This window comes from Loxodonta africana, chromosome 3, assembly GCF_030014295.1.
Source record: "Loxodonta africana isolate mLoxAfr1 chromosome 3, mLoxAfr1.hap2, whole genome shotgun sequence".
Classification (NCBI taxonomy): Eukaryota; Metazoa; Chordata; class Mammalia; order Proboscidea; family Elephantidae; genus Loxodonta; species Loxodonta africana.
The window spans coordinates 46051170-46073809 of NC_087344.1; the positions used below are offsets into that span (position 1 = coordinate 46051170).

The 22640-nt window shown below is 45.1% G+C and overlaps 2 protein-coding genes across 2 annotated transcripts in view; both read right to left on the reverse strand.

The window, feature by feature from the left end:
* The window catches only part of MASP2 (MBL associated serine protease 2), a 38260-nt gene extending 21081 nt beyond the window's left edge, over nt 1–17179 (reverse strand). The window contains exons 1-2 of the mRNA XM_064279927.1: nt 17159–17179; nt 6541–6682 (exon numbers count right to left, since the gene is read on the reverse strand). Of these exons, the coding sequence (XP_064135997.1) occupies nt 6541–6682; nt 17159–17179 (163 nt within the window). The remainder of the gene's footprint in view (nt 1–6540; nt 6683–17158) is intronic.
* A 1182-nt stretch (nt 17180–18361) lies between these two features.
* On the reverse strand, nt 18362–22341 carry SRM (spermidine synthase). Its single transcript, XM_003413472.3, has 8 exons — nt 22155–22341; nt 21488–21608; nt 20901–20993; nt 19861–20014; nt 19209–19292; nt 18974–19119; nt 18759–18881; nt 18362–18660 (listed from the first exon to the last, which is right to left on the reverse strand). Exons 1-8 carry the CDS (start codon nt 22319–22321, stop codon nt 18640–18642), a joined length of 909 nt encoding a protein of 302 aa, XP_003413520.1. The 5' UTR covers nt 22322–22341; the 3' UTR covers nt 18362–18639.
* Nucleotides 22342–22640: the final 299 nt, after the last annotated feature.

A 22640-nucleotide genomic window follows, 5' to 3' on the forward strand; every position in this document is an offset into this window, starting at 1 on the left:
TCACTGGCTAATGCTTTTCAGAAGTAGACTGCCAGGTCCTTCTTGCTAGTCTTTCTTAGTCTGGAAGCTCAGCTGAAACTTATCCACCATGGTAACTCTGTTGGTGTTTGAATACCGGTGGCATAGCTTCCAGCATCACAGCAACATGCAAGCCTCCACAGTACAACAAACTGACAGACATATTATGAGGACATTCAAGCATCTCCATGGAAAGGTCCCCATGGGGAGGAACAGAGGCCTTCTAACACTAGCCAGCATAATTTGCTAGCCAGGTGAATGAGTCATCTTGGAAGCAGATCCTCCAACACCAGTTTAAGCCTTCGGGTGACTGCAGTCCCAGCTGACAGCTTTACTGCAACGTTATGAACCATTCTAAGCTGAACTACCCTGCTAAGCCACTCCCAAATTCCTGACCCTCAGAAAAGAAATGCTTAATGTTGCATTCTCTTAAGTCTTGGCTGATCTTAAACACCCCAATAGATACAAATGGAATAAAGCAAGTTTTAAAATGCAGAAGGAAAATTATTTCTAACATAGGATTCCATACCTGTCTGAACTATCAATCAAGCTTGAAGGTGGAATAAAGACATTTTCATAACATGTAGATTTTGAAAAATTTACCTCCCTTGTCCCTACTGTAGGATGTGCTCTACTGAAGCAAGGGGATAAACCAAGAAATTGGAGTACACAGGATCCAGGAGACAAGAGTTCCAAAAGGTGAGAGGTGAAGCTAATTCCCAGGATGAAGCTAAGTGGATCCAGTGGAAGCTATGCACCATGCATGGAGGACAACATGTCCATTCAGATGGTCAGAAGACTCTGAACAGATTCTTCAAGAAGGTGAAAATTATAGAATACTTGTTGAATCCAAAACTCTTAAGAAGGGCTTTAGAGAACTGGTGAAAAGTTTGGTGCTGACTTAGTAATACATTTTTTGAGAACTATACAAATGACTCCCACGTGTCTGCCAGTTTGTTGTACTGTGGGGGTTTGTGTGTTGCTGTGATGCTGGAAGTTATGCCACCAGTATGCAAGTATCAGCAGGGTCACCCATGGCAGATATGTTTTAGTTGAGCTTCTAGATTAAGATAGACTAGGAAGAAGGACCCAGCAGTACTTCCGAAAAGAATTAACTTATGGATAGCAGCAGAACATTGTCTGCTAATATTGCCAGAAGATGAGCTGCTCAGGTTGGAAACCACTCAAAACACAACTGGGGAAGAGCTGCCTCCTCAAAGTAGAGTTGACCTTAATGACATGGATGGAGTCAAACTTTTGGGACCTTCATGTGCTGTTGTGGCACAACTCAAAATGAGAATAAACAGCTGCAAACATCCATTAATAATCAGAATGTGGAATGAACCAAGTATGAATCTAGGAAAATTGGAAATTGTCAAAAATGAAATAGAACGCATAAAGATCGATATCCTAGGCATTAGTAAGCTGAAATGGGCTGGTATTGGTCATTTTGAATCAGAAAATCATATGGTTTACTATGCCGGGAATGACAACTTGAAGACGAATGGTGTTGTCTTGATCATCAAAAAGACCGTTCAAGACCTACCCTGAAGTACAATGCTGTCAGTGATAGGATAATATCCATATGCCTACAAGGAAGACTGGTTAATACGCCTATTATTCAAATTTATGCACCAACCACTAAGGCCAAAGATGAAGAAATTGAAGATATTTACCAACTTCTACAGTCTGAAATTGATCAAACATGTAATCAGGATGCACTGATAATTACTGGTGATTGGAATGAAAAAGTTGGAAACAAAGAAGGATTGGTAGTTGGAAAACATGACCTTGGTGATAGAAGCAATACCAGGGATTGCATGATAGAATTTTGCAAGACCAACGACTTCTTCATTGCAAATACCTTTTTTCACCAACATAAATGGCTACTATACACATGGACCCCGCCAGATGGAATACACAGGAATCGAATCAACTACATCTGTGGAAAGAGATGATGGAAAAGCTTGTTATCATCAGTAAGAACAAGGCCAGGGGCTGACTACGGATCAGATCATTAATTACTCATACGCAAGTTCAAGTTAAAACTGAAGAAAACTAGAACAAGTCCACGAGAGCCAAAGTACAACCTTGAGTATATCCTACATGAATTTAGAGACCATCTCAAGAATAAATTTGATGTGTTGAACACTAATGACCAAAGACCAGAGGAGTTGTGGAATGACATCAAAGACATCATACATGAAGAAAGCAAAAAGTCATTTAAAAGACAGGAGAGAAAGAAAAAATCTAAATGGATGTCAGAAGAGACTCTGAAACTTGCTCTTGAACATTGAGTAGCTAAATCAAAAGGAAAAAATGATGACGTAAAAGAGCTGAACAGAAGATTTCAAAGGATGGCTCGAGAAGACAAAGTAAAGGATTATGATGACATGTGCAAAGACTGGGAGATAGAAAATCAAAAGTGAAGAACACACTTGGTATTTCTCAAGGTGAAAGAACTGAAAAAAAAAAATTCAAGCCTCAAGTTGCAATATTCAGTGATTCTAAGGGGAAAATGTTAAAAGATGCAGGAAGCATCCAAAGAAGATGAAAGGAATACACAGAGTCACTATACCAAAAAGAATTGGTTGATGTTCAACCATTTCAGGAGGTAACATATGATCAGGAACTGACAGTACTGAAGGAAGAAGACCAACCTGCACTGAAGGCATTGATGAAAAACAAGACTCCAGGAACTGACGGAATACCAATTGAGCTGTTTCAACAAAAGGATCCAGCTCTGGAAGTGTTCACTTGTCTATGCCAAGAAATTTGGAAGACAGCTACCTGGCCAACCAACTGGAAAATTACCATATTTATGCCTATCCCCAAGAAAGGTGATCCAACCAAATGTGGAAATTATTGAACAATATCATTAATATCACATACGAGCAAAATTTTGCTGAAGATCACTCAAAAGCGGTTGCATCAGTATATCGACAGGGAACTGCTAGAAATTCAAGCTGGATTCAGAAGAGGACGTGGAACCAAGCATATTATTGATGTCAGATGGATCTTTGCTGAAAGCAGAGAATACCAGAAAGATGTTTCTCTGTGTTTTATTGACTATGTTAAAGCATTCGACTGTGTGGATCATAACAAATTATGGATAACATTGCAGAGAATGAGAACTCCGGAACACTTAATTGTGCTCATGAAGAATCTGTACATGGATCAAGAGGCAGTCATTTGAACAGAACAAGGCGATACCATATGGTTTAAAGTCAGGAAAGGTGTGCATCAGGGTGTATCCTTTCACCATACCTATTCAGTCTGTATGCTGAGCAAATAATCTGAGAAGCTGGACTTTATGAAGACGAACGGGGCATCAGGATTGGAGGAAGATTCTTTAACAACCTGCGTTATGCAGATGACACAATCTTCCTTGCTGAAAGTAAAGAGGACTTGAAGCACTTACTGATGAAGATCAAAGACCACAGCCTTCAGTATGGATTACATCTCAACATAAAGAAAACATAAATCTTTGCAACTGGACCAATAAGCAACATCATGATGAATGGAGAAAAGACTGAGGTTGTTAAGGATTTTATTTTACTTGGATCCACAATCAACATCCATGGAAGCAGCAGTCAAAAAATGAATAGACACATCGCATTGGGCAAATCCAGTGCAAGAGATCTCTTTAAAGTGTTAAAAAGCAAAGATGTGAACTTGAGGACTAAGGTGCGCCTACCCGAGCCATGGTGTTTTCAATTGCCTCATACACATGCAAAAGCTGGACGATGAATAAGGAAGACTGAGGAAGAATTGATACCTTTGAATTGTGGTGTTGGCAAAGCATATTGAATATACCACGGACTGCCAAAAGAGTGAACAAGTTTGTCTTGGAAGTACAACCAAAATGCTCCTTGGAAGCAAGAATGGTGAGACTGCATCTCACATACTTTGGACATGTTGTCCGGAGGGATCAGTCCCTGGAGAAGGACATCATGCTTGGTAAAGTAGAGGGTCAGAGAAAAAAAAGAAGACCCTCAATGAGATAGATTCACATAGTGGCTGCAACAATGGGCTCAAGCATAACAACAATTGTGAGGATGGTGCAAGACCGGGCAGTGTTTTGTTCTATTGTGCCTACGGTTGCTATGAGTCAGAACTGACTAGAAGACACCTAACAACAACAACAATACTACAAATGAAGAAAAAAAAAAAAAAAAAACCTCCAGGGAGAACAAGAAATTATGTAGGAGATAAAAAGTGGTAATAGTTTATCACTTGTGTTAGATGTGAACAGCAATTACATAGTTACAATAATGTAAGTTTCAGTCTCTTCTGACATCTATTTTGATCTGTTCTTTCTTTCCTGTCTTTTTAATGAGCTCTTGCTTTCTTCATGTATGATGTCCTTGATGTCATTTCAAAACTCATCTGGTCTTTGTTCATTAGTGTTTAATGAGTCAAATCTGTTCCTGAAATGGTCTCTAAGTTCAGGCACTTAGTACTCAAGGTCATACTTTGGTTCTCATGGACTTGTTCTAATTTTCTTTAGCTTCAACTTGAACTTGCATTGGAACATTTGATGGTCTGCTCCACAGTTGGCCCCTGGCCCTGTTTCGACAGATGATATTGAGCTTCTCCATCATCTCTTTCCACAGATGTAGTTGATTTGATTCCTGTGTATTCCATCTGGTGAGGCCCATGTGTACAGTCGCCTTTTATGTCGTTGAAAAAGGTATTTGCCATGAAGAAGTCATTTGGTCCTGCAAAATTCTATCATGTGATGTCCAGCATTGTTTCTGTCACCAAGGCCATATTTTCCAACTACTTTATCTTCTTCTTTGTTTCCAATTTTCACATTTCAATCACCAGTAATTATCAATGCATCTTGATTGCATGTTTGATCAAGGTGGTAAAAATCTTCAATTTCTTCATCTTTGGCCATAGCGGTTGGTGCATAAATTTGAATAATAGGCATATTAACTGGTCTTCCTTGTAGGCATACGGATTTTATCACTGAGAACATCGTACTTCAGGATAGACCTTGAAATTCTTTTTGATGATGAATGCAACACCATTCCTTCTCAACTTGCTCTTGAATGTAGAGTAGCTAAAGCAAAAGGAACAAACAGTGAAGTCAAAGAGCTGAGCAGAAGGTTTCAAAGGGCAGCTTGAGAAGACAAATTATTGTAATGGTATGTGCAAAGACTCAGAGCTGGAAACTAAAAGTGAAGAGCACACTTGACATTTTTGAAGAAAAAAACTCAAGCCTTGAGTTGCAATATTGAAGGATTATAGGGGGGGAAATTAGAAGCATCAAAAGAAGATGGAAGGAATACACAGAATCACTATAAAAAAGAATTGGTTGATGTTCAACCGTTTCAGGAGGTAGCATCTGATCAAGAACCGATGATACTGAAGGAAGAAGTCCAATCCTCATTGGTGAAAAACAAGGCTCCAGGAATTGGCAGCATACCAACTGAGATGTTTCAACAAAGGGATGCAGTGCTGGAAGCGCTCACTTGTCTATGCCAAGAAATTTGAAGGACAGCTAGCTGGCTAATGGACTGGAAGAGATTCATATTTGTACACATTCCAAAGAAAGGTGATCCAACAAAAAAAGGAAATCATGGAAAAATATCATTAATATAAAACACAAGTAAATTTTGCTGAAGATCATTCAAAAATGGTGCAGCCTTATATTGACAGCTAACTGCCAGAAATTCAAGCTGATTCAGAAAAGGACATAGAATGAGGGATATCATCGCTGATGTCAGATAGATCCCGGCTGAAAGCAGAGAATACTAGGAAGGTGTTTACCTATGTTTTTTTCTGACTATGCAAAGGCATTTGACTGTGTGGATCATAAAAAATTACGGGTAGCTTTGAGAAGAATGGAAATTCCAGAACACTTAATTGTGCTCGTGAGGAACATGTGCCCAGATCAAGAGGCAGTTGTTTGAACAGAACAAGTGGATACTTCGTGGTTTAAATTCAGGAGAGGTGTGTGTCAGGGTTCTATCCTTTCACCATACTTATTCAGACCATATGCTGAGCAAAAAATTGGAGAACCTGGACTATACAAGAAGAATGCGGCACCAGGATTGCAGGAAGGCTCATTAACAACCTACGTTATGCAGATGACACAACCTTGCTTTCTGAAAGTAAAGAGGACTTGAAGCACTTACTGATGAAGATCAAAGACCACAGCCTTCAGTATGGATTACACCTCAACATAAAGAAAACTAAAATCCTTGCAACTGGACCAATAAGCAACACCACGATATACGGAGAAAAGGTTGAAGTTGTCAAGGATTTCATTTTACTTGGATCCACAATCAATGTCCAAGGAAGCAGCAATCAAGAAGTCAAAAGAGGCGGGGCCGAGAAGGCAGAATAGACAGATGCTTCCGTCGAGCTCTCTTTACAAGACCCGAAAAAACAAGTGAAACCAGTATATTTGTGATAAGCTGGGAGCCCTGAGCATCAAAGGTAAGCTTAGACAACGAACTGAGGGGCAGGGGAAGGAAGAAGCCGTTCAGAAGCGGAGAGGAGTTGCCGGACCTGAATCACGGGGAGCCCTCAGGCACCATTCCCAGAGTGGCCGCAGCAGGGGCAGCGGCTGCGACAAGCTGGTCCTAGCTTTTGGCCGCAGTTTCCCCAGGGAGAAGCAGCAGCCACACAACCCGCTCACAACTTCCAGAACCTGAGGAGAAGGGCACTCTCGGCAAAAGCTAAGTACCTGGGTATATTTTGCCGCGCTGCCCCCCTCCCCCCAAGCCGGCTTCAGCGGCTGAATCCCTGGGCCTGAGATAGACCCTGGTGAGCACCTAGAGCCGTCCTCCCAGCCTTGGGGAAGGAAAAATTTCCAAGTGGGGGGAAAAGATAATTTGCTAGCTCCATTAACCGAGGGAGCTCAGGACAGAAGTGGCTCCTGTCCAGGCATAAACCGTCCATGGACCTTGAGCACCTTTCCCTTCTGCATGGACCTGTGTGGGCCTATTTCGGGAGAATAGGCCCTTGTTAGCAAACTCCAACCACTTCAGCTGTGCTGTGGCGAGGTGGGTGTTTGATGTTTGACATTGCTTTGCCTATTAAACAAGGTCCTGACCTACTCACAACAGGGACCTAAGGACTGGTAGCTCTACTCAGGTCACCCAGCCACCCACGACAGGGGTCCATAGATAACTGGTACCTCCCTGTCCTTACAACCAAAAACTTTGGGTGCCCCTGGTCCCTCTGGAGAACCCATCCACCAGCATGCTCTAGGGAACAGAGAAATGTTTTCCTCAGAGACACTTGGGGGTCGGTTCTCAGCCCCCTGCCTTGTTCAGAGCATGACTCCCTGCTGCAATCAGATACCAGTATATACACCAATCACCCCTGCCCCTCTAAGACTGTACGACAGAGCCTGTACCATGCACTTGATATGAGCTACCTGGAAACCTGAGCTGAATTCATACAAGAAAACTGAAAGGACTCCTAGACTGATATACCTGATAACAGCTCTAGCCATCTGGGGACAGGACGTTAGAGCTCTAAAGGTGAAAATAATCAAGCTTGCTCACTCAAGCAACCCATAGGGGTATACCAAAACAAAACAAAGCAACAAGCTACGACACAGTAAGCAAGCATAAACTAATACAATAACTTATAGATAGCTCAGAGACAACAGTCACTATCAAGTCACATAAAGAAACAGACCATGATCACCTCAACAGGATCTCAAAACAAAGAATCCAGGGATCTTCTAGATGAAAGTGCTTTCCTGGAATTACCAGATGCAGAATACAAAAGTTTAATATACAGAACCCTTCAAGACATCAGGAAAGAAATGAGGCAATATGCAGAACAAGCCAAGGAACACACAGATAAATCAACTGAAGAAATTAGATTATTCAGGAACATAAGGAAAAGTTTAATAAGCTGGAAAAATCCATAGACAGCCAGCAATCAGAAATTCAGAAGATTAACAATAAAATTACAGAATTAGATAATTCAATAGAAAATCAGAGGAGCAGAATTGAGCAAGTAGAAGCTAGAATTTCTGAACTCAAAGGTAAATCACTTGGCACTAATATAGTTGAAGAAAAATCAGATAAAAGAATTAAAAAAAATGAAGAAACCTTAAGAATCATGTGGGACTCTATCAAGAAAAATAACCTACGAGTGACTGGAGTACCAGAACATGGAGGGATAACAGAAAATGCAGAGAAAATTGTTGAAGATTTGTTGGCAGAAAACTTCCCTGATAATGTGAAAGATGAGAAGATATCTGTCCAAGATGCTCATCAAACTTCACATAACGTAGATCTTAAAAGAAAGTCACCAAGACATTATAATCAAGCTTGCCAAAACCAAAGATAAAGAGACAACTATAAGCGCAGCGAGGGATAAACGAAAAGTCACCTACAAAGGAAGCCAGTAAGAATAAGCTCGGACTACTCAGCAGAAACCATGCAGGCAAGAAGGCAATGGGATGATATATTTAAAAAATGGAAGGAAAAAATTGCCTGCCAAGAATCATATATCCATCAAAACTGTCTCTTAAATATGAAGGTGAAATTAAGACATTTCCAGATAAACACAAGTTGAAGGAATTCATAAAAACCAAACCAAAACTACAAGAAATACTAAAGGGAGTTCTTTGGTTAGAAAATCAATAATATCAGGTATGGACCCAAGACTAGAACACTGGGCAGAACAACCAGTAGTCAATCCAGACAAGGAAACCCAAAAACACAAAGCAAGATTAAAAAAAAAAAAAGCCCAACACAGGGTAACAGCGATGTTATTATATAAAAGAAAAAAATAAAAGAAGACACCATTAATAAAGAGGAACTAAGAAACGTAATCATACACCGTCCATATGGAGAGGAAGATATGGCAATACAAAGAAATGAAAGTTAGTTTTAAATTTAGAAAAATAGGGGCAAATAATAAGGTAACCACAAAGGAGACAAACTATCCTACTCATCAAAATAAAATATGAGAAAAAAATAGAGACTCAGCAGAAACAAAATCAACAACAATGAATATGAGGAAAGGACAATATATAAAGAAAATCTACTCAGCACATAAAATCAAGTGGGAAAAAGAAACTGTCAATACACAAAAAAAGACATCAAAATGATAGCACTAAATTCATACCTATCCATCATTACCCTGAATGTAAATGGATTAAATGTACCAATAAAGAGATAGAGAGTGGCAGAATGGATTAAAAAACAAGATCCATCTATATGCTGCCTACCAGAGACACACCTTAGACTTAGAGACACAAACAAACTAAAACTCAAAGGATGGAAAAAATATATCAAGGAAACAACAATCAAAAAAGAGCAGGAGTGGCAATATTAATTTCTGACAAAACAGACTTTAAAGTTAAATCCATCAGAAAGGATAAGGAAGGACACTATATAATGATTAAAGGACAATACACCAAGAAGATATAACCATATTAAATATTTATGCACCCAATGACAGGGCCACAAGATACATAAAACAAACTCTATCAGCATTGAAAAGTGATATAGACAGCTCCACAATAATACTAGGAGACTTCAACACACCACTTTCAGTTAAGGACAGGACATCCAGAAAGAAGCTCAATAAAGACACGGAAGATCTAAATGCCACAATCAACCAACTTGACCTTGTAGACATATACAGAATACTCCAACCAACAGCAACCAAGCATACTTTTTTTTCTAGTGCACATGGATCATTCTCTAGAATAGACCACATATTAGATCATAAAGCAAGCCTTAGCAGAATCCAAAACATTGAAATATTACAAAGCATCTTCTCTGACCATAAGGCCATAAAAGTGGAAATCAATAACAGGAAAAGCAGGGAAAAGAAATCAAACACTTGGAAACTGAACAATACCCTGCTCAAAAAAGACTGGATTATAGAAGACATTAAGGATGGAATAAAGAAATTCATAGAATCCAATGAGAATGAAAACACTTCCTATCAGAACCTTTGGGACAGAGCAAAAGTGGTGCTCAGAGGCCAATTTGTATCAATAAATGCACACATCCAAAAATAAGAAAGGGCCAAAATCAAAGAATTATCCCTACAACTTGAACAAATAGAAAGAGAGCAACGAAAGAAACCCACAGGCACCAGAAGAAAACAAATGATAAAAACTAGAGCTGAACTAAATGAAATAGCAAACAGAAAAACAATTAAAAGAATTAACAAGACCAAAAGCTGTTTTTCTGAAAAAATAAACAAAATTGATAAACCACTGCCCAAACTGGCAAAAGAAAAACAGGAGAGAAAGCAAATAACCCGAAAAAGAAATGAGATGGGCGATATTATAACAGACCCAACTGAAATCAAAAGAATCATATCAGACTAGTATGAAAAACTATACTCAAACAAATTTGAAAACCTAGAAGAAATGGATGAATTCCTAGAAACATACTACCTACCTAAACTAACACGAACAGAGGTAGGACAACTAAATAGACCCATAACAAAAGAAGAGATTGAAAAGGTAATCGAAAAAGTCCCAACAAAAAAAAAGCCCTGGTCTGGACGGCTTCACTGCAGAGTTCTACCAAACTTTCAGAGAAGAGTTAACACCACTACTACTAAAGGTATTTCAGAGCATAGAAAAGGACGAAACACTAGCAAACTCATTCTATGAAGCCACCATATCCCTGATACCAAAACCAGGTAAAGACACCACAAGAAAAGAAAATTATAGATCTATATCCCTCATGAATGTAGATGCAAAAATCCTCAACAAAATTCTAGCCAATAGAATTCAACAACATATCAAAAAAATAATTCACCATGACCAAGTGGGATTCATACCAGGTATGCAGGGATGGTTCGACATTAGAAAAACAATTAATGTAATCCATCACATAAATAAAACAAAAGACAAGAATCACATGATTTTATCAATTGATGCAGAAAAGGCATTTGACAAAGTTCAACACTCACTCATGATAAAAACTCTCAGCAAAATAGGAATAGAAGGAAAATCTCTCAACATATGAAGGGCATTTATACAAAGCCAACAGCCATCAGCCAACATCACCCTAAATGGAGAGAGCCTGAAAACATTCCCACTGAGATCGGGAACCAGACAAGGATGCCCTTTATCATCATTCTTATTCAACATTGTGCTGGAAGTCCTATCCAGAGCAATTAGGCTAGATAAAGAAATAAAGGGCATCCAGATTGGCAAGGAAGAAGTAAAAGTATCTCTATTTGCAGATGACATGATCTTACACACAGAAAACCCTAAGGAATCCTCCAGAAAACTACTGAAACTAATAGAAGAGTTCAGCAGAGTATCGGGATACAATATAAACATCCAAAAATCAGCTGGATTCCTCTACACCAACAAAAAGAACATCGAAGAGGAAATCACCAAATCAATGCCATTTAAAGTAGCCACCAAGAAGACAAAATACTTAGGAATAAATCTTATCAGAGATGTAAAAGACTTATACAAAGAAAACTACAGTACACATCTGCAAGAAATCAAAAGAGACGTACATAAGTGAAAGACCATACCTTGCTCGTGGATAGGAAGACTTAACATTAAAAAAATGTCTATTCTACCAAAAGTGATCTATACATTTAATGCAATTCTGATCCAAATCCCAAGGACATCCTTTAATGAGATGGAGAAACAAATCATCAATTTCATATGGAAGGGAAAGAGGTCCCGGATAAATAAGGCATTACTGAAAAAGAAGAACAAAGTGGGAGGCCTTACTTTACCTGATTTTAGAACCTGTTATACCGCCACAGTAGTCAAAACAGCCTGGTACTGGTACAACAACAGATACATGGACCAATGGAACAGAATTGAGAATCCAGACATAAATCCATCCACATATGAGCAGTTGATATTTGACAAAGGCCCCAAAACAGTTAAATGGGGAAAAGACAGTCTTTTTAACAAGTGGTGCTGGCATAACTGGATATCCATCTCCAGAAAAATGAAACAAGACCCATACCTTGCTCCATCCACAAAAACTAATTCAAAATGGATCAAAGACCTAAATATAAAATCTAAAACGATAAAGATCATGGAAGAAAAAATAGGGACGTTACGAGCCCTAATGCATGGCATAAACAGTATACAAAACATTATAAAGAATGTAGAAGAAAAACTGGATAACTGGGAGCTCCTAAAAATCAAATGCCTATGCTCATCCAAAGACTTCACCAAAAGAGTAAAAAGACTACTTACAGACTGGGAAAAAGTTTTTAGCTATGACATTTCTGATCAGCGCCTGATCTCTAAAATCTACATGATACTGCAAAAACTCAACTGCAAAAAGACAAATAACCCAATTAAAAAATGGGCAAAAGATATGAATAGACACTTCACTAAAGATGACATTCAGGTAGCTAACAGATATATGAGGAAATGTTCATGATCATTAGCCATTAGAGAAATGCAGATCAGACCTACAATGAGATTTCACCTCACTCCAACAAGGTTGGCATTAATCCAAAAAACACAAAATAATAAATGTTGGAGAGGCTGTGGAGAGATTGGAACACTTCTACACTACTGGTGGGAATGTAAAATGGTACAACCACTTTGGAAATCGATTTGCCGCTTCCTTAAAAAGCTGTAAACATAACTACCATATGATCCAGCAATCCCACTCCTTGGAATATACCCTAGAGAAATAAGAGCCTTTACACGAACAGATATATGCACACCCATGTTTATTGCAGCACTGTTTACAATAGCAAAAAGATGGAAAGAATCAAGGTGCCCATCAACGGATGAATGGATAAATTATGGTATATTCACACAATGGAATACTACACATCGATAAAGAACAGTGAGGAATCTGTGAGACATTTCATAACATGGAGGAACCTGGAAGGCATTATGCTGAGTGAAATTAGTCAGTTGCAAAAGGACAAATATTGTATAAGATCACTATCATAAGAACTTGAGAAAGAGTTTAAACTGAGAAGAAAACATTCTTTCGTGGTTACGAGAGGTGGGAGGGAGGGAGGATGGGAGAGGGGCATTCACTAATTAGTAGATAAGAACTACTTTATGTGAAGGGAAAGACAGCACACAGTACAGTGGAGGTCAGCACAATTGGACTAAACCAAAAGCAAAGAAGTTTCCTGAATAAACTGCTTAGAAGGCCAGCGTAGCAGGGGCAGGGGTGTGGGGACCATGGTTTCAGGGGACATCTAAGTCAAAAGGCATAATAAAATCTATTAAGAAAACATTCTGCATCCCACTTTGAAGAGTGGCGTCTGGGGTCTTAAACGCTAGCAAGCAGCCAGCTAAGATGCATCAATTGGTCTCAACCCACCTGGAGCAAAGGAGAATGAAGAACACCAAGGACACAAGGTGATTATGAGCCCGAGAGACAGAAAGGGCCACATGAACCAGAGACTACATCATCCTGAGACCAAAAGAACCAGATGGTGCCCAGCTACAACTGATGACTGCCCTGACAGGGAACACAACAGAGAATCCCTGAGGGAGCAGGAGAGCAGTGGGATGCAGACCCCAAATTCTCATAAGACCAGACTTAATGGTCTGACTGAGACTGGAAGGACCCCGGTGGTCATGGCCCCCAGACCTTCTGTTGGCCCAGGACAGGAACCATTCCCAAAGCCAACTCTTCAGATATGGATTGGACTGGACAATGGGTTGGAGAGGGATGCCGGTAAGGAGTGAGCTTCTTGGATCGGATGGACACTTGAGACTATGTTGGCATCTCCTGCCTGGAGGGGAGATGAGAGGGTGGAGGGGGGGTTAGAAGCTGGCGAAACGGACATGAAAAGAGAGAGTGGAGGGAGAGAGTGGGCTGTCTCATTAGAGGAGAGTAATTGGGAGCGTGTAGCAAGGTGTATATGGGTTTTTGTGTGAGAGACTGACTTGATTTGTAAACTTTCACTTAAAGCACAATAAAAACTATTAAGAAAAAAAAAAACCAAAAGATGCATTGCATTGGGCAAATCAGCTGCAAAAGACCTCTTTATAAAGTGTCAAAAAGCAAAGATATCACTTTAAGGAATAAGGTGTGCCTGACCCAAGCCATGGTGTTTTCAGTTGCCTCATAGGAATGTGAAGCTGGACAATGAATAAGGAAGACCGAAGAATTGATGTCTTTGGATCATGGTATTGGGGGAGAACACTGAATATACTGTGGACTGCCAGAAGAACAAACAAATCTGTCTTGGAAGAAGAACAGCCAGAATGTTCCTAAGAAGCAAGGCTAGCAAGACTTCACCTCACATACTTTGGACATGTTATCAGGAAGGATTAGTCCCTGGAGAAGGACATCATGCTTGGTAAAGTAGAGGGGCAGTGAAAAAGAGGAAGACCCTCAACGAGATGGATTGAGACAGTGGCTGCAACAATGGGCTCAGGCATAACAACAATTGTGAGGATGGCACAGGACCGGGCAGTGTTTCGTTCTGTTGTACACAGGGTCGCTATGTCGGAACCAACTCAGCAGCACCTAACAACAACAACAATAACGTAAACTATTGTGTGGCTATTGTGTCAATTCATGTCATTGAAAGTTTCCCTCAGTTTTGCTGGCCCTTCACTTTACCAAACATAATGTACTTCTCCAGCAACTGGTCCCTCCTGATACTTCCAAAGTAAGTGAGTCAAAGTCGTAGATAATATTCTGTGATTCATAGAGTTTTCATTGGCCAATTTTTAGAAGCAAATCACCAGGTCTTTCTTTCTAGCCTATTTTAGTCTACAAGTTCCACTAAAACTTGTCCATTGTGGTTGTAGTTGTTGTTAGGTGCCACCTATTTGGTTCCGACTCATCTCGATCCTATTCACAACAGAAGGAAACACTGCCCGGTCCTGCACCATCCTTAAGATCTTTGTTATGCTTGAGCCCATTGTTGTAGCCACCGTGCAAATCCATCTCGTTGAGGGTCTTCCTCTTTTCCCTCGCCCTCTACCAAGCATGATGTCCTTCTCCAGTGACTGATCCCTCTTGATAACATGTCCAAAGTATGTGAGATGTAGTCTTGCCATCCTTGCTTCTAAGGAGCATTCTGGTTGTACTTCTTCTAAGATAGATTTAGTCGTTCTTTTGACAGTCCGTGGTATATTCAATATCCTTCGCCAAAAGCACAATTCAAAAGTGTCAGCTCTTCTTCAGTCTTCCTTATTCATTGCCCAGCTTTTGCACGCATATGAAGTGATTGAAAACACCATGGCTTGGGTCATGTGCACCTTATTCCTCACAGTGACATCTTCACTTTTCAACACTTTGAAGAGGTTTTTTGCAACTGATTTGCCCAATGCAATGCGTCTTTTGATTTCTTAATAGCTGCTTCCATGGGTGTTGATTGTGGATCCAAGTAAAATGAAATTCTTGACAGCCTCAATCTTTTCTCCATTTATCATGATGCTGCTTATTGGTCCAGTTGTGAGGATTTGTGTTTTCTTTATATCGAGGTGTAATTCATACTGAAGGCTGTGATCTTTGATCTTCATCTGTAAGTGCTTCAAGTCTCTTCACTTCCAGCAAGCAAGGTTGTGTCATCTGTATAACGCATCATGGTATAAAGAAAAAACAAAAGCAAAACCCAGTGGTTCAGTTCCAGCATCACAGTAACATAGTGACAGACAGGTGGCGTTGAGTCCAACAATGGACTCAAACATACCAACAACCATGAAGATGGAGCAGGACTGGGCAACCTTTCTTTCTGTTATACAGGGGGTCACCATGAGTCAGAGCTGACTCAATTGCAACTAACAACAATAATGTAAGCACTAAATACTGAGCTTACCGAGACTGTAATTCGATTGTTGAGAGTGTGGTGGGGACAGGGAAGGAAGAGCTAAATCCTCATCTTCCCTAGTGGAAAGTCATCAGATGGTATCTAAAACTGACAAGTCAAGATGTAGTAATACACACATGTTATTCAGAGACGTGAAGGTAAATACCAAAATAACCAGCTAAAAGAGGTAAAAGTGGCTGTCTCTAGGGGGAGGAAAAGTGATGATAGGAGGACTTTATTTTTTTTTTTCTAATAAACCACATGGCAATATTTGAATCCTGAATTAATTTTGATGAATAGTAACTAGGTGTCCCAGTGGCAGGAGCAATTAAGCGCTGAAAGGTTGGTGGTTTGAACCAACCCAAATGAGCCTTGGAGGACAGGCCTGACGATCTGCCTTCGAAAGGTCACAGCCTCGACAACCCTATGTGGCACAGCTCTACTCTGCACACACGGGGTCTCCATGCGCCGGAATCGACTTGATGGCAACTAACAACAAAAAATAATAACTAAAAATATAACAATCTACATGGAATTGGTTTTCTTTGCCATTTCACAGATTGGCTCTGCTCATGGCCCCCTCCAAGATTTCTGGGACTTCTGGGGACTCAGGCCACCTCCTCATCAAACCTCCTGCTTCTACTTTTTCAGGAACCCTGGTGGCATAGTGGTTAAGTGCTACGGCTGCTGACCAAAAGGTCGGCAGTTTGAATCCACTGGGCATTCCTTGGAAACTATGGGGCAGTTCTATTCTGTCCTATAGGGTCACTATGAGTCAGAATCGACTCGACAGCAAGGAGTTTGGTTTTCTGCTTCGTCAGGTCGGTGTGTCAAAAAAAAAAGAACTTTTTTTTTTTAGTCATGGGGTTCAGCACTCATTCTTCCATGACTTGCGCCCTAGACTTCATCATGTATCTGGGCCATCCTCTCTCCTTCTTCTACCCTCACAGGAGCAAATTCCGAATTCCCCTTATTTTCCAATGCAGAGCACCATAGCTCAGCGAGCACCACCTTCCACAGGCTTCTTATTGAAACACTTTAACGGGTATGAATCATTGCTCTCGTTTTACAAATGGTGATAGAGAAGTTGTGAGTGGCTCAAGGTCACAGAGCTAATGGGAGGCAGAGTTGAGATTCAGACTCTGGTCTTCCTGGGGAGCAAACCACCTCCTTTTCCCCCCAACTTCTCTCCCAGCAGCACTCTCTGTGTCCCCTGGGATAGGCCTTCCTGGAGCCCGGTAAGAAAGGCGAGCCTTTGGGGGTGGGCTGAGAGAGGAAGTCAGAGCAGATGAGCCTGCTGGCAATCCCAAGGTGCTCCGGCTGACCCCAGAGGCCACACTGTCGGGCTGGGGTGAGGAGAGGAGCAGGAACCGGGAAGGTAAGTTGCCTGGGGTGTTCACCTCCTTACCACCTGTGTGGCCTCGGGCATGTTCCTAAGATCCTAACCTCTCTGTGTGGAATGAACAATATCTTCCTCACAGGTGGTTGTGAAGAGTAAATGACTTGGTGCCTCGAGCTGGGGCCCAGCCTACAGTGAAGCACTCTGCAAATAGCTACCGCTCTTCTCCTTTTGACTGGCAGCCTTACAGCTGAGCCTAGGCCATGGCTCTTCCAGGTGCCCCGTTGCTGGGGAGATAGTTAATGTGGCTGAAGTCAGGCCTACTGCCTGGGGTCAAAGGTCTGGGGGTGCTGGGACTGGAGTTCCTAGGCGTGGAGGTGTGCAGTACCCAATGTTTAATGGCAAGGCAGGATCCTCGCTCCTTCTCCCACTATACCAGACATTCCAGAATCACTTCTTGCTCAGTGTCCGGGCTCCAGGGCAGCTGCCTAGGCTAGGGACAGGAGATTCCAGCACATTCCCAAGCCTCCAGGGCTTACCCACCCTCTGGCCCTACCCATGCCCTGGTTCAGGAGGGGCTGGTGACCTCCAGGTCTTTTGAGATCATCTTTTTCGGATCTGTTGTGGGAGGGTGCTCTTCTCCACCCACAGGACCTGAGTCCAGGAGGTCAGTACCTTGGAGAGAGCACTGGGTTGGGCCAAAGGGGGACAGTCCTGTGCCCTTGGAGTTCCTGGGGCAGCCACCCACACCCACTTTTATTCTCTTAATATTTGGGGGAAGGCGGTGTTTTTAGGGGTCTGCCAGAGGGGGTGCAGGCAGGGTTTGAACCCAGCTGTGTCAAATGTTAAACTCAAACACCCACAAGGTGACGCCTCCCACCAAGCCCCAGGCCCCTGGGACAGCTCCAGCACCCATCCCAGGAAGGGACTTGACTCAATTGTACCTGGATTCTGAGAACACTGCAGGGCAGCAGGTCCCACCTAGAACTTGTAAATCCCATAGCCCTGGCCCCTTGGGGTGTGTCACCCTTGGCCGTACCTGGGGTTTGATAAAGGAACATGCAGCTTCCCAGCACATATCTGGGTCTGATTTGTCGTGGTCTGACTATTGCCTCTTCCCTCAGTGCCAGAGGTCAAGAGCTGATCCAAGATTATACCGGGAGGGGACCACCTATCTCAAACCCCTGCTCCACCCACAGCCATGCCCAGCAAAGGCACTGCAGCCCCTGTCCTCCTAGACCCAGTCAAGGCCAGGGACACACAATCCAGAACTTTGTTATAAATACGTGTTTGGTGAGCGAGGGGCAACAGAAGGCAGAGAAGGCGCTGTACACAGCTGGTATAGGCTTGAAGGCTGGACGCCACGTGGAGAGAAAGACAGACAGTCCGCCCAGCAGGGTAGGCTGAGCAGCATTCTGGGGCCGGTAACACTTGGTGGGTGGGTGAGAGCCCACACAGGGTCTTTCTTGTGTGGGGCTGCGGGTGCCCAAGCACCCTGGGGCTCCCTGGACTGAGGTTTCTGGATGGTGGCGGCAGCAGCAGCTCCAGGCTCAGCTCATGTCATTCAGGGCCTGGAGGGATATGGGAGTCAGGAGGATGCTGGGTTGTACAGGGCCAAGGCTGCCCCTTGGAAGCCTGGGTCCCAATGTCATGCCCCAGAGCTGCTTACCTTGCGGGCGAACTCGGGCAGCACAAAGGCTGCCCGGTGCACGTCTGAGTTGTAGTATTTCAGCTGCCTCTGCTCCACCTGTGGCTGTGTCAGCTCCTGCACTGGCTCCCGGAAGTTGGTGCTCTGTGGGCATCAGGGGTGAGGGGATGAGGCATCAGGGGAGGGTGCTCCGTGCCCAGGCTGCCTCCCCCATCCCTGGCAGCCCCCCAGCTCACCGGGTTCTTGCTGCACAGCATAAAGCCAATCTGGCCGCTGGGGTAGGTGGGGATGGTGCAGTAGGCGTAGGCCACCACGGGGAAGAGCGACTTGCAGAATTGCCGCATCTCCTTGATGAGGTCCAGGTGCAGCCACTGGCATTCACCTGAGGGAGGTGGGCAGAGTCAGCATGGGTGGCTGGGGCGGGGCATGCTGTCCCACCCACCCCACCTCACTGCCTGAGGCTGGGCTGACCCTGGCAGCAGAGAATGCCATCCTTCTTGAGGGCAGTCTTCATGAGCTGGTAGTAGGATTCCTTGAAGAGGCTCTCGGCCGGGCCTGTGGGAAGGAGAGAGGGGGTCAATGAACACACTCCAGTGGAGGCCTCCTGAGCCTGGCCCTGTGGGCGCCGAGGCCACCACCACCCCCCTGCATAGACTCGCCGTTATCCTACTGCACAGACCCACAGTGGATCTGTGGCAGAGCTGGAATTTGAACCCAGGTATACAGACCTTGGAAGGTAACCTTGGAGGTGGTGTCTTTGAGGGGTGCAGGGATCTACCACCCCTGTTCCTGATGTGGTATAACACGTTTTAATCCCACACTGCAGTGGAGGAACCTATGCCTTGCTTCCAGACTAGAACCCACCCTGATCTCAATTCTGGCCTGTCAGGAGCAGAGGTGGTTGAAGAAGGAGCTGGGGCCTCAATGAACCAAGGCCAGAGCCCCACTCTCCTCCAGGTCTCCCCTACTGTCCTAAGCCACGTTGCCGGCGGGTGGGGAGGAGGTCTGAGGGAAATACAGGAACGGAAAAGTGCAGCTATCCCCTGGAAAAATGAGTAGGGGCCCCAGAGCAGGAGACTGGCTAGCAGCTGCCTGGTGGCCCCTGGGCCCCTCCCCCACTTACCCATGGGGTCTGAGGAGTCAGTGATGATAACATCGAAGGCATCCTGGTTCTGTTTCATGAACTCAAAACCGTCGCCCACATGGAGGGTCAGCTTTGAGCTGGAGTAGGCAATAGCCATACCTGGCAGGAACTTCTTAGACACTTGGATGACATCCTGTGGGGGAGGGAGGGACAGAGCTAAGCGGGATCCTGGCAATACTCCTCATCGGCCGGTCACCTTGGGCAAGCCATGCACTTTTGGGAACCTCAGTTTTTACATCTCTAAAACAGGGAGAACTCTCGTAATTCCTCCCAACACCTCATCATGAGCTGGCTCCTGCCTGCCTCTCTGACCTCATTTCCTGCCATTCCTGTACCCTCCCCACAAACCAAACTGTCCCATCTAACTGGCTTTCTGATTATTTCCTATTTCAGGGCATTGTAATCACAAGCCTCCTGCTAGGAAGGAGAACCTTCTCACTCAGGCCTCCTTAGAGGCCTGCCCTGGTCATTTTTAGCCCCTTACCCTTTATCCCATCATGCTTTTATCAGATCACCTTGAGGTTTCCTCCTAACTAGAATATCAGCTCCAGGGGCCAGGGGATGGCCCTAGGTTGTTCATTCTTGTATTCCCAGCCACTAGAGCAATGCCCAGCACATAGCAGGTGCTCGCTAAAAATGTGTGCAGTACAAGGGCAGATGTACGGTAGTTGTAATGGCCCTGGCAGCCTGTCTGGGCCTTGGAGCTAAATTAGTCCTACTAGGAACTAGCACTGATGGGGCACCCAATAGGTGCTGGGCTCTCTACTACCTTGGCTTTCCTACTGAATTCTCTGGACATCTGTTTTTCAGATAAGGAAGGAGGCCCAGAAAATGCTGAGTGACTTGCCCAAGGGTGCACAGCAATTAGGGCAGAGTCGGGTCTCTGCACTTGCCACTGATTGGAGGGGGAATGGGTGGAGGGACGAATTGCAACCGCTAGAAGAGGCTCCCAGTGCTCATGGCTGGTTGGTGGTAGGACAGAACTGGCTCCAGACCTCTGCCCCGCTCTGTGCACGCACCTCATCAATCTCGCACTGGACCACGGCCTCCACGGAGGGGTGCTTCACCACTTCCCGCAGGACGCCGCCGTCCCCGCCCCCAATGATCAGCACCTTGGGGAAGGAGGACAGTGAGGGGAGACAGGGCCTGAGCAGGCACCAGCCCCACACCTTGGGCTCCAGCAGGACTCGCTGATGACATGCACGCACACGGAACCATCTGGAACAAGGATTCCAGTATTTCAGTGTCTACCCTGTCTCAGGAACTTGGCACAGGTGCCCACTGTTCCTGAAAGCGCCTCCTGGGGCTGTACCTGAAGCTTCAGGCCTCAGCCTGAACTGTGCGCTCCTCCCAGACTGTGTAAGACTTGCCTGTAAAAAGTGGGCAGCCCCGCCCCCTTGCTCTCCCTGCCCTTGGCAGCACTGTCTCTGACAGCTGTTCAGACAGCACCTTGGGATGAGCACTGGGCAGAGTACTGGAGCAACAGCTTGAAGTCAACACTGTTTTGTAGGACCCTGGTCATGGGCTTAGGGTTGAGGTCACCTACACAGACTGCAGACCCTGCCCCTTGGCAGCAGGCAATGAGGGATGGGGTGGTAGAGAGTACCTTGCGCGGGTTGGGGTGGCTGCAGAGGGGCAGGTTAGCAATCATCTCCTGGTAGGAGAACTCGTCCCTCTCGGTGCACTGGATGACGCCGTCCAACACTAGCACGTTGCCGTAGGTCTTACTGCGAGCCAACAAGGGAGGTGACCCGACCTACCCTGGGTGGGAAGGGTCTCCTCCACCCTACCAAGGGGTCCCAGGACTGAGTGCTGGGGGTGACACGTGGCGAGGATCACCAGGCAGGCCGGCCGGGTGGGGGCTGGGGTTGAGCCCTGCGTCCCCGCCTGCTCTGACGTGTCCGAAGACTGACACGTGGAGCTCCACACTCAGGGGCCGGTGCAGACTCAGGTCCCCTCCCCGCCCAAGGAGACCGCCCGAAACCCTGGCCCCCAGCCCGGGAGAACGGATGCAGGCTGGGGAGGGGACCGAGTGAGGCGACGGGCCTAGTTCACAGCAACTTCTGACAGTTTTGCAGGGGGAGGGGCAGGGAACAGAGGAGGCTCCGAGAGAGGATTCGTAGGCAAGACAGGGGTCCGGCAGGAAGAGGGGTGGGTGTCAGGGCAGAAGAGGGTCCAGGCTGGAGCACAGCTTGGAGGGAGGCCCCGTGGGGGAGGGCAGCGGGGTTCTGGGCCGGAGGGGTCGGGGGCGCAAGTCGGACCGGCGGAGGTACCTGCGGAAGACAAGGATATCCTGGTACTGCGAGCGCTGATGGTGCAGGAGCTGCTCCACCTGCAGCGACAAGGCCTGGCCGGGCCACAGGCTGCAGGTCTCGCGGAACCAACCCTCGCGGATGGCGGCAGGGCCAGGGGCGACCGGGCCGTCGGGGCCGGAATCCATGGCAGGCCGGCGGGCGGCGCGGTGCGCGGGCCCGGGACTGCAGGCCGCGCGGAGCCGCAGCACAACGAGACCAGCTCCGCCTGCCGCCCGCGCCGCAACCTAACCCGGCCGCCGGGGCAGAGCCTGTAGCTAGGGGGCGGGACCCACGCCTGCCAATGGCGGAGCGGGATCCGGCCCAAGGCCAATCGGCGGTGCGCCCCTCGCCGGCTCTCAGAGCGCGCTGATTGGCCGTCAGTCCGCAGAGCTGCGCCGACTGGCTGAGGCGAGCCGTCCGTCGGCCGCAGCAGGCTAGTGCGGCCCACTCTGGGGGCCACGTGGG

Bases quoted from the DNA above. Each gene is read 5' to 3' on its own strand.
- SRM (XM_003413472.3), bottom strand. From the start codon at position 22,321: ATGGATTCCGGCCCCGACGGCCCGGTCGCCCCTGGCCCTGCCGCCATC. The intron at 21,609-22,154 runs GTACCTCCGCCG...GTTGGCTCGCAG, and splicing joins GATATCCTTGTCTTCCGCAG to TAAGACCTACGGCAACGTGC. The intron at 19,120-19,208 runs GTCAGCCCAGCC...CACCTCCCTCAG, and splicing joins TGGCATTCTCTGCTGCCAGG to GTGAATGCCAGTGGCTGCAC.